The 15141-nt window shown below is 40.2% G+C and overlaps 1 protein-coding gene and 1 long non-coding RNA gene across 4 annotated transcripts in view; one reads left to right on the forward strand and one right to left on the reverse strand.

The window, feature by feature from the left end:
- Positions 1-272: 272 nt before the first annotated feature.
- On the reverse strand, positions 273-12052 carry insyn2ab (inhibitory synaptic factor 2Ab). Of its 2 annotated transcripts, none has more exons than XR_003051334.1 (3): positions 6196-6966; positions 1382-1762; positions 273-1021 (listed from the first exon to the last, which is right to left on the reverse strand). XR_003051334.1 is itself a non-coding variant. In XM_025060941.1 (3 exons), the coding sequence occupies exons 1-3, from the start codon at positions 12022-12024 to the stop codon at positions 1579-1581; spliced, it is 1395 nt and encodes a 464-aa protein (XP_024916709.1). In that variant the 5' UTR covers positions 12025-12052; the 3' UTR covers positions 1469-1578. The 2 variants fall into 2 exon arrangements, 1 of the variants encoding a protein (XP_024916709.1); XM_025060941.1 differs by lacking the exon at positions 273-1021 and adding an exon at positions 10886-12052 and having other exon boundaries at positions 1469-1762; positions 6196-6267.
- Positions 11281-15141, forward strand: part of LOC112487850 (uncharacterized) — a 31443-nt gene continuing 27582 nt past the window's right edge. For both annotated transcript variants that reach the window (XR_003051335.1, XR_003051336.1), the window contains exons 1-4: positions 11281-11369; positions 12206-12346; positions 13714-13784; positions 14863-14913. This is a non-coding gene — a long non-coding RNA (uncharacterized LOC112487850). The remainder of the gene's footprint in view (positions 11370-12205; positions 12347-13713; positions 13785-14862; positions 14914-15141) is intronic.

Here is a 15141-nt window from a genome sequence, read left to right on the forward strand (position 1 = left end):
TAGCTTGAGCTTTGTTTTAACGTGCAAGTTCAGTGTTGCATCAGAATCGCTGCTACATTGTTAGCATTTGGTGAGTCGTTAGCTCTAAATCTAAGCTGCTGGCTACAGGTGACCTCAGCAGCAAAAGATCGCTACCATGATACTGAAGCACTGTGTTTAGCCCTTCTATGCTCGCACGATCAGTGCACAGATGCTCGTGGGGATTTGCTGACGTGGGTACGCCGTTTTTTGTTTTTTGTTTTTTATGTCTGTGTTTGAAAAACAAATTTTTTTTTTTTTTTTTTATGTCTGTGTTTGAAAAACAAGTGTAAGTGCATGGGGCAAAAGTCATAAAAATGAATGTGAAACAAAGGCCCTAAAATAGAGCGTTGCAGTCACGCATAAATGATCGAGAGACAAGGCAAGACTCTGGACTCTGGATGGATCTTAAAGAGCAACCTTAAAACAGCTCGACTACTTTGGAGTATACATACAGTATATATGTAAAAAATATTTACAGTGCCATAAAAATACTCTGCGTTAAAGGTTGTTAAAATATTTGACTGGATATTTTGTTAAAATGTACCACCCAGAAGACATTTTTCTGTGTTTTCGACTCTACCTGCTTCAAGAGGAGGGGCCCACGTATCAATGATTACAAATTTATCTCCACGTTTAATATAAAAGAAAAAGAAAAAAGATTAAGGGCAGGGTGCTAAATCCCGAGATGATGAAAGAAACCTAAGGATAGGGCCGAGACGGGGGTTAAGGCAGGGACAGGTTCAGTCAGTCACACAAACTGATGTTAGGAGGACGGGAACAGATAAGGATGACAGAGCAGTTCGAGAACCACGGGTTGTAGGAACAGTAGTGACACGGTGTCATGTTCTGCACTGTGATTCGGTCTTTTTGCACGTGTTCCTTTCAAAAGTCAAACGTTTGTGCTTTGTCTGATGTTTGCCTGATGACCCTTCAGAGACGGTTGCTTCACTCATGAAAGAACCTCCACGTGGCGCCTCCTCTTGTTGACAAGCAAAAATCTCTAAGGGAAGAAACAAAAATGTGTATTGCGTTGTATAAAATGTAAATGGGAGTACCGTATTTTCCGGACCATAAGTCGTACTTTTTTTTCATCCTTTAGCTGGGTTTGCGACTTATACATTGAAATATATAATTTCACACGTTTGTTATTTTCACACTGACAGCCGCTAGAGGGCACTCTAGGCTTATGTACCAGTATCTGCTACTCCTGTAAGTCACACTTTTTATCATCCTTTGGGTGGTGGGATTCATACTCCGGAGCGACTTATAGTCTGGAAAATACGGTAATTATAAATTTAAAAGTTTAAACAAAGTAAATAAATAAATAAATAAAAAGGGAAAAGTATACCCCAAAACGTACCTAGGTTCTGCAGGTGCCTGTCGATGCTCTTGAGCACAAATTCCAGAAAAAGTGTTTGACCGAATGTAAAATGTTTCTTTGTCTTACAATCCAAAAGTGCGGATCCCCGCCTTCTCACTGTGGTGGTTTGGTTCCTCTGACACAGGGGTGTAAATGTGCTCCATTCCCAGGCTGTTTCCGAAGCCTTGACTTCAAACTCAGAGGAACCAGAGTTTCCAGCGGGCATGCTTTTTGGATTCTGTCTTGGACTTGCGTTTTGGGGTGGATGTGAATACTTCATTGGAGTAATGAAGGGCAGGACATGGTTGGCTGTCCAGAGGACAGAGTCTCTTCATCAGGGGCTGGAGCTTGTCCTCCTGCAGCTTGAAATCTAACTCCACACTAAAACCAGAATAAAGATAGAGTTAGATGGTGGCATTGAAGGTTATCTAATTGTCATTAGACGCCGACTCTCCAAATGAAAAGACTTTAAATGTGAGCAAGGTCGTTTGCTTTTGGCTATTGTAATTATAAAAAAAAAAATAGAAATGTTTGGGTTATTTTTATTAATCCACTGTTGACTAGAAGGAAGCTAAGAGGGAGACCTAAATTCAGCTACAGTATTAATGTTCTTGTGGAATTAACAGCAAATATTAATTTTCCATGCTGTACACGCTGACGTCTGCGCATACACTTTCGGGACAACAGTGTCAATATTTTTGTGACAGAGATGTGTACAACAGGACACGTGACACTTTCATTCAGTTTTAAGTGTGTTTCCGATCGCAGTAGCGCGGCTGGTCATTTTCAAGTTCAAATCTGTACTTAAACTCTTTGTCCAGTTACATCCTATTCATATAAAACCGCTGTGAGACCAAGCAGCATCTTGATGAACGGTCTGTGTGCAGTATGGGAGCGGTCTCCTCTCACTTTATTCAACTGCTTTGGGAATGTTTTCATTTCTTGGGAAAACTTAACAGAATGTCACACATTTGAAACTCGAGGCCAGTTGTTCTCATCTGCCCCGTAATGGAATTGTATATGAGAAACAGGCCAAAAAAACCAAAACAAACACCACTCTGATAGGGGAAGTCAGTCATCATTTTTGAAGGTTATTCAAGTCAGATTGTTAATATTGACCTGATCTGACATGCTTGTTGTCCTCCACTGCAACTAAGCTCACAACATTATTGTTAAAGTCGGATACATTTGATGATGATTTCAGAGAGACACAATGAAATCTAAAAACTGGGCCTTAAAACAACAAACTACCAGCTAACAGCTGCATTAAAGCCTTTGGTAAAGAACCCGAGTATGTGGTGCTTTGTTTCCTGTCATTTATCTACCGTGGCCAGGTCTCCAGAACTCTTTTTACACACTTCTAGGACTCTTATGCATATTTTCAAGTGCTTTATCTCCTCCGGGGGTTTGTTTTATGGCAAAACATATTTGTGTCACTGCCATTTAAATAGTGTCGACTCGACAGAAAAAAAAAAAGAGCAGAACCGCAGCGGCAAAAGAAACATAGAATCGCCTCAGCAATTATTAAGCGATTAATCACTTGGCAGTTATCCCTGCAGTTATAATACACTGTGGACAAATGCTCCATGGCTGTGCTGAACAACAATGCGGGTGGCACCGGGGAGCAGGTGTTCCAATGAACAAAAGGCGTGCATACAGTATGATATCATCTGTACAGAAACAGATTGAAAAGAGATGGAGACAGGGAGACATTTCCATCAGCAACTCATTTTTTTAGAAAGACAATGTGCTGTGGTTATTGCTGTTTATTTGGTGAGCACCATCCAATGAGTGTTGCTCCTGGGACGGATTTCACGAACGTGAGGTGACTTTTTTCTTTTTTCTTTTAGCATCACGTACTTTGTTCATTCAATTGGGTAAACCTGCTCCTTGCAGATGTGTCAGAAATTTCACGATTTTCCCTGTCAGACATTCACGGTTCAGAGCGTCGACTCGACAAGACGAGCGGCTCGGGCACAGCACCCAGCAACATTCAAACTACATGATAGGACGAGGAGTAGATGAAAGCATCAGACAGTGACGGTCATATCCTTCTCAGACAACAAACAGCCTGAACTCCCCGCAAATTATAATTTTCATCATATCCTCTCCTCTGCCACCAACATATCAGATGTAAAAGCCTTCTCTGTGGCCTCTCAGCCGCACAGACACACGGAGAGAACAGCAGTGCAGTTATTGAGAACGAAAGAGAAAATTACAATTTGACAACTGCTCGCCACAAACTGCACCACTCTGCCACATCAGTGGAACGCGAGCACTAATTAGCTTCTAGCAATGCATTATTTTGCATTTCAAGTCTTCACTGCATTTCAAAGTCATTTAAAAACCTTTATTGCTTTCATCTAAGAGACTTATAACTACAATTCGTGGTCTTAACCTTTTTTAAACTACTACTACACGGTCAAGTTATTGAAATTTTTTCTTAGGGTTTTATTCTTCTGTTTGGCCCTTAAGAAGAGTATATATGACTCTACTACTGTATCCATCTTGTACTGTATGTAGCAGGGGTCACCAACGTGGTGCCCGGGGGCACCTGGTAGCCCCCGTGGACTACCTAAGCATAAAATAAATAAAAGTGACATAGATGTTGAAGGAAATTTGCTTTGTCCTTGTCAGGCAGGTATTGACATTTGCAGACACGCTATGGTGCCGAATGAGAAAAATTTCCAAAGACTGTTTGCCTCTGTTAAAAAAAATTGCTTTCCTTGATGCAACTCATCCAGAGCAGAATAAACCTAATGGTATGCTCAGCAGTGCACAATAAAAAAATAAAAAAACATTCGTGTTGCTGCTTTTAGTCTATACATAGTTTTAAATATTCCCCGACACCTCAGAGCAATCACTGGACCTATAAAAACACCTACATTAAAGTCCTGTTAACAACCAACACACACATGCACACACTGCAGTGCCCGCTGTACACAAAAGATCAACATATACAAAGAGAATGCATACATTTAGGACCAATCTTTTTTTTTTAAACATTTGCATCTTTTGAATATATTATAGTTACTATTAGGATGTAAAATTATGATTTTATGTTCTCTTTCTTTGTGTACTTATAATACACCCTGGAGGTTTTGGTAGACATTTGACAGTGGGACACAAACAACCAAAGAGCAAGGGAAGTGAAGACATTTAAAAACACCAAAAGTCCTGCATAGTGGGTCTATAATGCAATTATATTTACATTATAGATATAATAATTAAATTATATACGTTCACTCTGTTGTGTTTTCTTATGTTCGTGGCCTTCCCTAAAAACAGTGTAGTACAAAACAGATGTGTGGTGGAAAAAGGACCAACAGACTCCCAACCTCGGTGTTTGACAGCATCATGAAATATGCACAACCTTCTGTGAAACCAGTCAAATCAGCTGAGTGCGGCACGTTGCTCATCCTTATGGCACATGTTTTATTTGAGAAAAAATATTCATACGGACTTTCTTAAATATTGTGAAAAAATTGGAGAAAAAATGGCACGATGTTTGTGAGGCACTTTGCTGAATCACCACAAAAAGGCTGCTGAGTCACAGCATATATATATACAGTATATATATATATATATACTACTGCACTATTTATCTCTCTCCTCTCTCTTTGTTCCTCAAAAAGGGCTTGTCTGGGCTTTTCTAAACCCAATTACTGATCATTTGACAATAAATTAAAGCGGCAAATCAATATTTCATTTAAATAATTAAACGTCCTGCTATCTATTAGCCCAGATTAATTCTAAAGTAGGCCTTTGCCACTAGCGGTGATGCTAGCTGCCTACAATAAGAATAAAAACAAAACAAACAAACCGGTTGGAAATAATAAGTAAATGTAGAAACCATAGCAGAAGAGAAAAACTTACTATATATTTAATATATATATTTCATTTCATTTATTTATTCGTTTGTACTCACATCACTACATTGCTATGACATGCTAGGCCACTAGATGGGGCAGCATATTTTGGTTCGTATGGGATTTACGCGAACACAGGAAGAATAAATCCTGCTGTCGAGATGATAACACCAGCAAAGCGTGTATCTCCTTTATTCTTACCCCAGGTCAGTAAATATACACCCAGTCAAGTGTACTATATACTATATGTTATGAGATCAATATGTGTCTTAGTCATTAGCTGTGTACACACGAGTTAAAGTAACCTTGACGGGGTTTTGAGGTTAAGTGAGAGTGTGACGTGTGTGCTAAGTGGCTAACGCTAAGCGGACCTCTGTAGTAGTGAGTGAAGAAAATAGATGCAATTAATGTATGCTGATGTTTATTAATGCATTTGTTTTATGCAGTATGCAAATTGCTGTTGTTCCTGTCTATCAAGCTAATGAGGCAACAATTGCAATATTTTACTGTATAGTAATTAATTAAGAAATATAAATAAATAATTTTAATTGGCTGCACGGAACTTTGAAGGAAACACAATCAGCGGTTCCAACTCTTCTAGAGAAAACCTAATTTACAGTTAACTGAATTACTTCCTTCAAATGCAAAAAAAGAAGTAAAACTTCAAAGTAAAGTAATTACAGACGTAAGTTAAAGTGCAGTTACCTTACGGACAATTTCAAATGCACAAGTTATTTTATTTTCGTCAGCATAACCTACCCCTAGACAAATTAGGCCCATTTCCTGTATAATAAGGTATATTTCAATATGCTGTAAGTTGGCTTTTTCTGCCAATGCAGTGAATAACAATGACAAGAAAAACAAAACTTTTTTTTACATCCATGCAATTCATCACAGAAATTCATCACACAGCATTTAACAACAGTGCCAGTGAATGGTGCCCACCTGTAAATGATGCATGCGCTGTTTCGACAGGTGTCACAGTTTGCTGTGTCTTGTCCTGTTCGGTACGTGAGCCTGTGGAAGGAGAGATGAAAAGATACATGGGGTCTTCAGAGACAGGCTCAGGTTTTATGTTTTCACTACCTCTGTGTCTGTGCCAGATTTACTCAGCATGGTTTCTCACACAGCGTTGTTTATACCTTACTGTTGAATGTTCGGCGGGGGTTCTTCTCCTGCAGCTCTGTTAGAATTAACTAATCATGTGCGTGCTAGTGCTGATTTTACACACGAGATTGGATTACCTTGTTTGGTCTGGGTGTAGATATTCGTGTCCTTATTTTAAAGGGAACAAGGTGTTAAATTGAAAGAAATTTTTGGTTGAATTACATGTAATGAAAAGCTATACAGGGGTCCCTCGTGTATCGCAGGGGTTACGTTCCCATACCCCCCCGCGATAGGGGAAAAACTGCAAAGTAGAGACACGTTAAATTATTATATTATTTACGCATATATTTTAACTCTTTACGAATCGTAGGGCATGGAGAATGGCAAAAAGGTTACTTTTTTTTGTTAGGCTAAAAAAATGCTTGTTTTATCACGAAAATAATGCAAATATTGGGAATTTAAACGTTTCTATACACCACTAAAACAGGTGATAGATCGAAAAATCTGCCAATCAAATTAAAGTTAGTCCAAAAAAAACACAGTTCAATCCCTTCCTGTGTAACAGTGATATACAGTATTTCAACATTAACAGCAGTTTATTCTATAATCCAGAAGATCTCCACAAAAACCTTTGCAGAGGTCAAAGGGCACACACTATAATCCAGAAGATCTCCACAAAAACTTTTGCAGAGGTCAAAGGGCACACATTAGTGAAGTGAAGCTGAGTCAACAGTCCACAAGCAGTTTATGACGAAACATTGATGGAAGACCAACTACAGACACAATGAGCATGTAACTCTCCATACATTAATTTTAGGAGTACTGGGAGGAGTACTCCTAAAACAGGAGTACCAAGAGAAAACCTAGCACACATGCAAACATGCAGATTAGATATAGACAGAGAATCAGTTGCCACCTGGGATCAAACAGGTGACCCTCTCACTGTAAGGCATGCCTACTTATCTTCTTGTATGTGGCAATACAGAGGTAGAGTCACTACTTTTCTTCTGTAATTCTTCAGGTGAGTTCACGATACAGTGCTATGTGTAACGCTGCTCGGGCTTCCTGTCACAGCGTGCAGTGTTGTAAGGGACTGAGGGGGGAAGGGTTGTGTGTGTGTGTGTGTGTGTGTTAACGCCGCACATGTAATTGCTTGCTGCCGCTGTAGCCCTTCAACCTGATGGATGGCATGTGGAGGTGTTGGACCTCAGCTTTCGCGGTGACACCAGAGGTGACCTCGCAGGGGGGGAAACAGTACGGATCGAAAATGCTGATGGGAGCTCAAAGTCAACAAGTTCATCTGTCCTGCCCTGCTTTCCAAATGAAGCCTCTGAGCAGCTGTGAGCAAGGACAGTAACTCACCGCACCGATAGGCTTTGGTCTGGTGCTTTTGTTCGGCCCGGGCTCATCACATACTCTCTCTATCAGTAATCAGAGCACATTTGTTTTTCACATATTTACAGCAATTATTTGACCCTAAGAGTAAGATGTTCAGAAATCAGTGAAGAGGAGAGTTTTATAAACGGTGACTTTACAAAAAAAAAAAGGCTGACCATTGACAAAGATTCACTGCTGTGTTGTTTGTCGGTGTCAGCTGTCTGCTGATATGTCCTGTCCCCATCATTCTCCTTTTACCGTCCACCCCCCACCCCCGACTGTGCGCCTGCTTCCAGACCTGCCTGAGAGCTAAAGTCTATTTCCTTTCTCCTGGCTTTGACGAGTCTAATGCTGGCATCAATTTTTTTAATTGTTAATTAAACAGACTTCTAATTCTTGATCTTTTTCAGGTATATGGGAGGGCTGGAGTCAATCTCAGAAGTCGTTGGACGAGGGTGAGGTACACTCCAATGCTGGGCTAAATCCAGGATTCTCACTCACACTCACACACTTTGGTCAGTTTACCTTATGTTTTTGTTTTGGACTATAAGAACATGTTGGAGTACCATACTGTAATACCAGCTGTTACCACCGGGGTAATACCATCTTACCACAGGCTCTTAAATATTCATCAATCATCATTTTCAATTGTTATTTTTGTCGGAAATAAGTATAAGTAGGTCATTTGAATCTGGTTATTCGAATTGTAGGTGCCAAGCCAAAACATTGTGGACACCTCGTGTTAAAAAGTGCACATTTTGTCTTTTGTTCAGGAAATTGAAGTCCAGTAGATTACATCCTTTTACCAGCCGAACACAAAACAACACAAGTGCAGCTCTCTCCAGTCTTAAATTGCCGTTCTTCTTAATGGAGTTTGGTGCAGGCGAGTGCATGGTCTACAAAGAGAGAGTCAAGCTTGGGTAATTCTGTTAGAAATGGCTGCCTTTAGGAAACATGTGAAAGCACTACCATTCAGTTGAGATAGATATACGTATGCTTATGTACATTTAATTAGTTAAATGTATTTTTAAGTGGCTAAAATTAGTTGATTCGTTTGTCCTGGATCTTAGACGTGTTTTTTTTTGCTGAGCCTGCATGAAACTGCACCCAGCTGCTTCTTGGCACAGAGAGCGTGCTTTGCACAGTCACCTTCAGCTCTGTTGCCATAATCTGCTTCAAAATCTTCAGCTATCACACAGTGATACAAAACACTTGGCATAGAGTTCCTTGCTAAGACGTGATAAAGGACCAGGCTGTAGGTGTAAATGCGTAAAGTTCTTGGAATATAGTATTCACATGAAAGAGACAGCTAGTACAATTTGACAAAATCAGAAAAATAAGTAGTGTGGTTATTTCCAATACAAAATCGTACAAAACTCCCCCCAAAACTGCTGGATGAATAGGATTATATTTTCTGATTAATTTTTGAATTTTGTTGTAGTAGTGAGTTTTGTGTTCATCTGAAAGCGTACGTAGCTTCAAAGGCACCTCCGTGGCAGCCCAGCCAATCAAAAACGGAAAGTGTTCAGATGAAGTGAATCGCTACAAAGAAGAGGAATGTGTTGTGTCCCACCGCTGCTCTCCTAATAACACAGGAGGTACACGACAGAGTTGAGGAACTCAGTGGTTTTTGGAGATGACAGCAGCGTTGTTATCAGGTGCAGCTAATTGGTCTTTTAAAGCCCAGCACCACTGAGCCTGCGTCGTATTCCACAGGATTTGATTCAGTGACAAATACAATGTGTTTCACGTTCCTGTGGGATTTTCATATGAAATACTTGACTATTTCTACTAAATACTCACTGCAGGAGTGACACTCTGGATACAATTTTTGGATTAAAAAAACAATTATTCTGTTACTATAAAAATAATTTTGAGGCACACTTTAGTATTGAAAACTAAAGAAAGTAACTTTTATATAAATGATTTTTTGCAATCACCCAGTAAGACAGTATATAGTACGGTATATGGACGACACTGGGCGTTCATTAATTGTGATCGTTTGCACAGACACAGCCTTTGTGACTGTACCACGACCTTTCTCTTGAGAGCTTTACGTCAGTTGAATAATGAATAACAAAAATAGAATGTAAAAACCTATGAAGAAAGACATAACAAATGTCATTATCTTGTTGGGTACTGCATGTGGTGGTGTGATGTAACAATTTGAATGATATTCACAAGTACTACAGTATAAGGACCATAAGGAGTAAAGTACAGTTTAACACAGTCTCATATAGAACATTGAAAGAAGATGGATCAGGTTGAAGACAAATTAATTTTAGTATTATATTTTTATTAGTATTATATTGTATAGGTTTTTTAAATAATGCATTTAAAAAAATCGAATTAATGATGTGGTAACTGTGGCTTAATTACGATTAATCATGATTAATTGTGCTTGTAACTGATGATTAGTTATGGTTAATCTGGATAATCAACATTGATATTCTTTTCCCCTTAGTAAACTGCTGGAACTACCAGTAACAGCAGGTGGATGTATGTGTTCCACCCCTGTTCCTATTTGTGACTAATTAAAATGATGGAATTAATAGAATAAAAGAATGTCATGAACAAGATACAAAAGTCTAACTTAAAATTTAGCTTCACTTAGTAAATGGATTTTAGTTATTACTGTACATTTAGACTTGGACTTGCTTTCAACACTAGTGAACACTAGTGAAGCAGTTGTCTTCAACAGAATGAATTAGTCCACAGTCCCTTTGAATCAATTTGGCTCATTTGTCAGCTGTCAGCCATTTATTTACTGCCCTGCGCTATGAGAGGTCAGTGTGCTGCAAGCTGAGCATTTGACCTGAAGTTGGAGCCTCTACCCATGCTGATTGTGAGATGATATCATAAACAGAAAGTGATTCATGAAACAGAAATTCTCTGCCACACTATGTGTACATATCAACACGTGTCCACGTGTACTGGCTACTCTGTATTTGCAGCATAGTACAAGAAATATATTGATGTGGTCACGGGGCAAAAAAAGTTGGGAACTACTTCCTTAATCCATCTGACGCCAAGAAAAAAGTTAGTCATACATATCATTAAAATAAATAAATATTTGAAAATAAAGGGTGAGGATTGAAGTATGTTGTACAGTGTGTTTATTTGCATGCCGGTTGCAAGTTTCCGTACTCACCCCTCTCTCTGTGCTTCACCCTTCTCCAGCTCCTGAATAACTCCCAGTAGTACCTTGATGGTTTCCTGGCTCGAGCTGATGAGGTTCTCCATGGCCTGCAGCTGAGCTTTGATGTCCTTGTCTTCAGATGAGGACAATATCCGCTGGCTGCTCCCCATACCTGCAGCTCCTTGATCTGCCGGAGCAAAGTCCTGACTCTTTCCAACTGTTTGATAGAGTTTGGTGGTGGCTGACACGTGCCTTGTCCGACAGGGCCCTTGCGACTGCACGGAGCATTTAGCGCTGTGTGGGAGGGTCTGTGACTGCTGTTCATTTAGCTGTGAGCCTTTTTTCCTTTTACAGTTCACAGAGGGACTTCCTAAAGACTCCAGCTGTGTCAAAGTATTCCACGACCCGGGGCCTGCGCTCACGGACTTGTCCTGCAGAAACCCTGACTTAGCCAGCTGTCTCTTTGAGGACGTGGCTGCGTCCCTGCCTTCTGCGGGTAATCCCTTTTGTTTACTCCCTGTTCCACATACCTGGTACTCACTTTGGGAAGGAGGGCTGCAGGGATGACCCTCTTCGGACAAATGTGACTCAGGGCACGAGGGCTCGTCCAGACAGTTGTTGCTGGAGAGCAAATCCTCTGTATCGCTGCTTTCATCAGTGTGGTGAAGCAACGCTTTGGTCTGTCCCACAATCCTTCCCTTGTACTGAGAGCTCTCCCCCATAAGTCGTCCATCCTCGTCTGCTACCTTAACGTCACTCAAAAACCCATTGTTGTGTCCCTTGTAATCTTCCACCAAGGCAGTATGCTTGAACGTGTGACCCTTTTTCCTGTCCATAGGAAAAGTCTTATACCACTTTGTGAGATCTGGCGAGGTCTGGACACCAGTGCTCTTGGTCACGTTTGGAATAGTGCGTCTGGCAGGCATGGTCATATATCGTCTGTGTGTCACTTTACAGGAAATCGATCTGGAATGTCTACCATAAAACACATTCTGAGCTTCACAGATATCTTGGAAGCGCACTTGTACAGTCTTGTTCCTCTTCTTCACCTGGTGCTTGCCAGATTCAGCTTCAGACTGTGATAATCCCGCCTCGGAGTCTGAATCATCGGAGTTTGAGAAAACACATTTGGTGTCTTCCTTGCTCACCATATTTCCTGTAACATAGGAAATAGTAGAAAATCACACAAAAAATACACCATCTGGTTTAGTGGTAGTACATAAGACAGTACAGAAAAATACACCATCTGGTTTAGTGGTAGCACATAAGACAGTACAGATCATCATCATCATCAAACATTTTTTCTTATGAATTTTTGTTCCTTTTCTGCAGGTGGTCAGGACAAATCAAGTGGAATGACCGCTCGAAACAACATCCAATAGATGGCGGTATTGCAACAGAATGGACTTAGAGCTGCTGTTAAAACAGAAGAAGAGATGATGAACGAGTTGAAGCGCAGACTTGAGAAAGCAGGTAATATTTCTTTGTCGACAATATATTTATTTCATACCCAATGTGTGTGCGTGTTGTGAAATCCCTAATTTAAACGTGAACTCAATTTCCTTAGTACCACTTTTATTTTATTCAGTTTCAGCTTTTATTAAATGACTCCAAATCTCAGTGCCAGTTTGGACGGTTCAGTGGGCCGACTGCAGCCTGTGGCCTGCCAGTTGCTGGTTGTTGCTCCACGGCTTTTAACATGACCCTGAATTACCATCACAGGAAATGTTCTGCACATATTCAACCATTTCCCAGTAAAACAGTTCACCTCACCCAGGCTCATGTGACGGCTGAGCTGAGCCTCATATCATAACTGCGTTTAAAAATGTCGTACCCCCTGCCTCTGTACCGCAGTGATACTCTCTGCTGCATTTAATGCCATCTACAAGATTTGCTGCATCTGCACTGCTTTAACATTCCTTAACGTAAAGTATTTTCCACTCAATGGTTGCAGGTGTTTTGTAGCGCCATGGCTGTAGCGTGGTTATTGTTAGGCCCAATAGGTGTTTACAGTAATAAAGTCCCTCTCTGCCGTGGCACACAGCAGACAGAATGACCACACATGCAGCTGGGGCTCACACCAGACTTCACCTAATAGCCAATACCAGGCTTCTCCACGAGTGTACATCTGTGGGCAGCGACTCCGAAGCCTCTAGAGGAAAATGTATTATTATAATTGTCATCATGACAGGTCTGCGTCTGGGCAGAGGCAGCTGAGCAGCACAGACAGCAGCATATAAACCCTACATCTGGACCACAGGATAGATCTGGTTGCATAATAAGTGCAGTCGCAGTTATCATAAAAAACAAACAAACATCAGAGTGGGAACAAGGTTACCACATTAAACCACAAAGTGCAGCCCACGCCACACGTGAACGCACAGTTTTGACTGAATCGACAGTGACTACAGTGCGGAGTAAAATTGAGATTGGGCTGTGCTGTTTACTCTGGTATGGAGTGGTAATGTACTGCACACAGCTGCTTTCATTGTGTTGTGTTACTGCCAGCCTTTATAATGTGTGTCTGTGTGCACATGGAATAAAGCAGTTCCAAGCAGGTTCAACGTCCTTTGTAAGTCCTTCTGGTAGTTTAAAGAAACATACTGTATAGCCACATAGTGTAGGTGCGGCATTCCCAAAGTGCGCTGGTGGGGGCGCTAGCTGCCACTAGGGGCTGTGTGAGATATGTTACTGGTTTTGAAGCTAAACATTTCCTTTGTCAAATTTAAAATCATAAGCTGACATTCTGCTTTATAAATAAATGCAGACTATATATATGTGTTCTATATGTGTTCTGGTCAGTTTGACGAGTTGCTTTTTTTTTCTTTCTTTTTCTGAAGGTGAGGAAAATTGGGGATATAGAACGGGCTGCGCAGCCAGGAAAGTTGGGGAACCGCTGGTGTAGACTGAGGTAAAGCTGCAACACCACAGAAATAAAATCACTTTTCTAATGTAGGTTTTGTAATAATAAACAAGTTATATCAATAATTAGAATAATAGTAATGCAAATGCCTTTGGTCAAACTATAAATATGTTGTTTATGTGAAATATGGTTCGTCTTTTGATCATTTTCAATTACCCGGTATGATTTTATAGCACTCTAATAAAAGCCTTCATTGCTCTGTACAACTCTAATATTTTATTAAGTCTCAAGATTGTTACTCATAACAATCCTCTGAACATTCTTCTTTTTAAGCCATGCTTTATTTACAGGCCTTACATACATTTTCAACATTAATTTCTCTTGCTCGAGTGCAAGTTCTACACAGCACTGCTGGATTTATGTTTATTCTGTATTAATTTACAAATGCCATAAATTTAGTAAATCCACTTTCACACCACAAGGAAACCCTGTTAAGTCAGTCCCCGTGCAGACCTTTGAATGAAATACAATATATTCCAATGAGATTTATTTGATTTTCCGTATCATCTGTGATGAAACACATTTCACAGCTGGTGTGTGAAATATATAAAGCAGAACAAGGAAATGAAATGATGTCTAATATGGTTGGAAAGAGAAACAAGAGACAAGGCTGGTTAATCAGTTTTATGTAAGGCAGTATGAATGGGGAATGTAAACACCATTGAATCATTTATTGCTGCACCGTTGTAAACTATTCATAAACACAAACACACACATTACTTCTATCATATATCAAGTCTACTGTACTGTAAAACTGATACACTCTGTAGGAAGGAAATCTCAATTATTAATGTTCTCCTTTAAAACGTCCGTCCATCCATCATTTATTACACAGGTGGGGCAGGTCAAGCTGGCTTCAACTGGATTTTCTGACATGTCATTTATCGCAAGTTTTTCTTTATTTAACCGACTGATTGGATGTACTGGTCATCAAGTCAGATTGAATTTGATCTATTTACAAATATTAATCATCATCCCACATGGTGCCGATGCTAAGTGGAAGACGATTTTCTTTGGACTGAATTCCTTCGTTGTTCTAAAGCCTGATTATCACTTTTTTTTGCAGACGAGTTTGTTTGTCTGAAGTGGTTTCACAGATAAGAAGACGTTGCTCCAGGTCAGTTTGCATGTTTTTACACAATCTGCAGTACTAATCAATCACCTCTGAAAAAGGTTATCACAAACAGATCTCTCCTCCGTGCTAGCACAATCAGCTGTGACGTCACGTGTACAGTGCGAGGCGTGTAATGCAACTTGACGGTAATTCACACAATAGATATCGCGAAAAGCTTCCCAGCACATATTGAAAGTCAAGCAGAGGGAGGCAAAAAGAGGGAGTGAAGGA

Source organism: Cynoglossus semilaevis, chromosome 12 (assembly GCF_000523025.1).
Source record: "Cynoglossus semilaevis isolate Cse_v1.0 chromosome 12, Cse_v1.0, whole genome shotgun sequence".
Classification (NCBI taxonomy): domain Eukaryota; kingdom Metazoa; phylum Chordata; class Actinopteri; order Pleuronectiformes; family Cynoglossidae; genus Cynoglossus; species Cynoglossus semilaevis.

What these genes read in the sequence shown, in the direction of transcription:
- insyn2ab (XM_025060941.1), bottom strand. Translation starts at nt 12,024, where the DNA reads ATGGTGAGCAAGGAAGACACCAAATGTGTTTTCTCAAACTCCGATGAT. An exon ending in GGTGAAGCACAGAGAGAGGG is followed by an intron (nt 6,268 to 10,885) that starts GTGAGTACGGAA and finishes CTCCTTCCACAG; the next exon opens with GCTCACGTACCGAACAGGAC. An exon ending in AGCGCATGCATCATTTACAG is followed by an intron (nt 1,763 to 6,195) that starts GTGGGCACCATT and finishes TTCTGGTTTTAG; the next exon opens with TGTGGAGTTAGATTTCAAGC.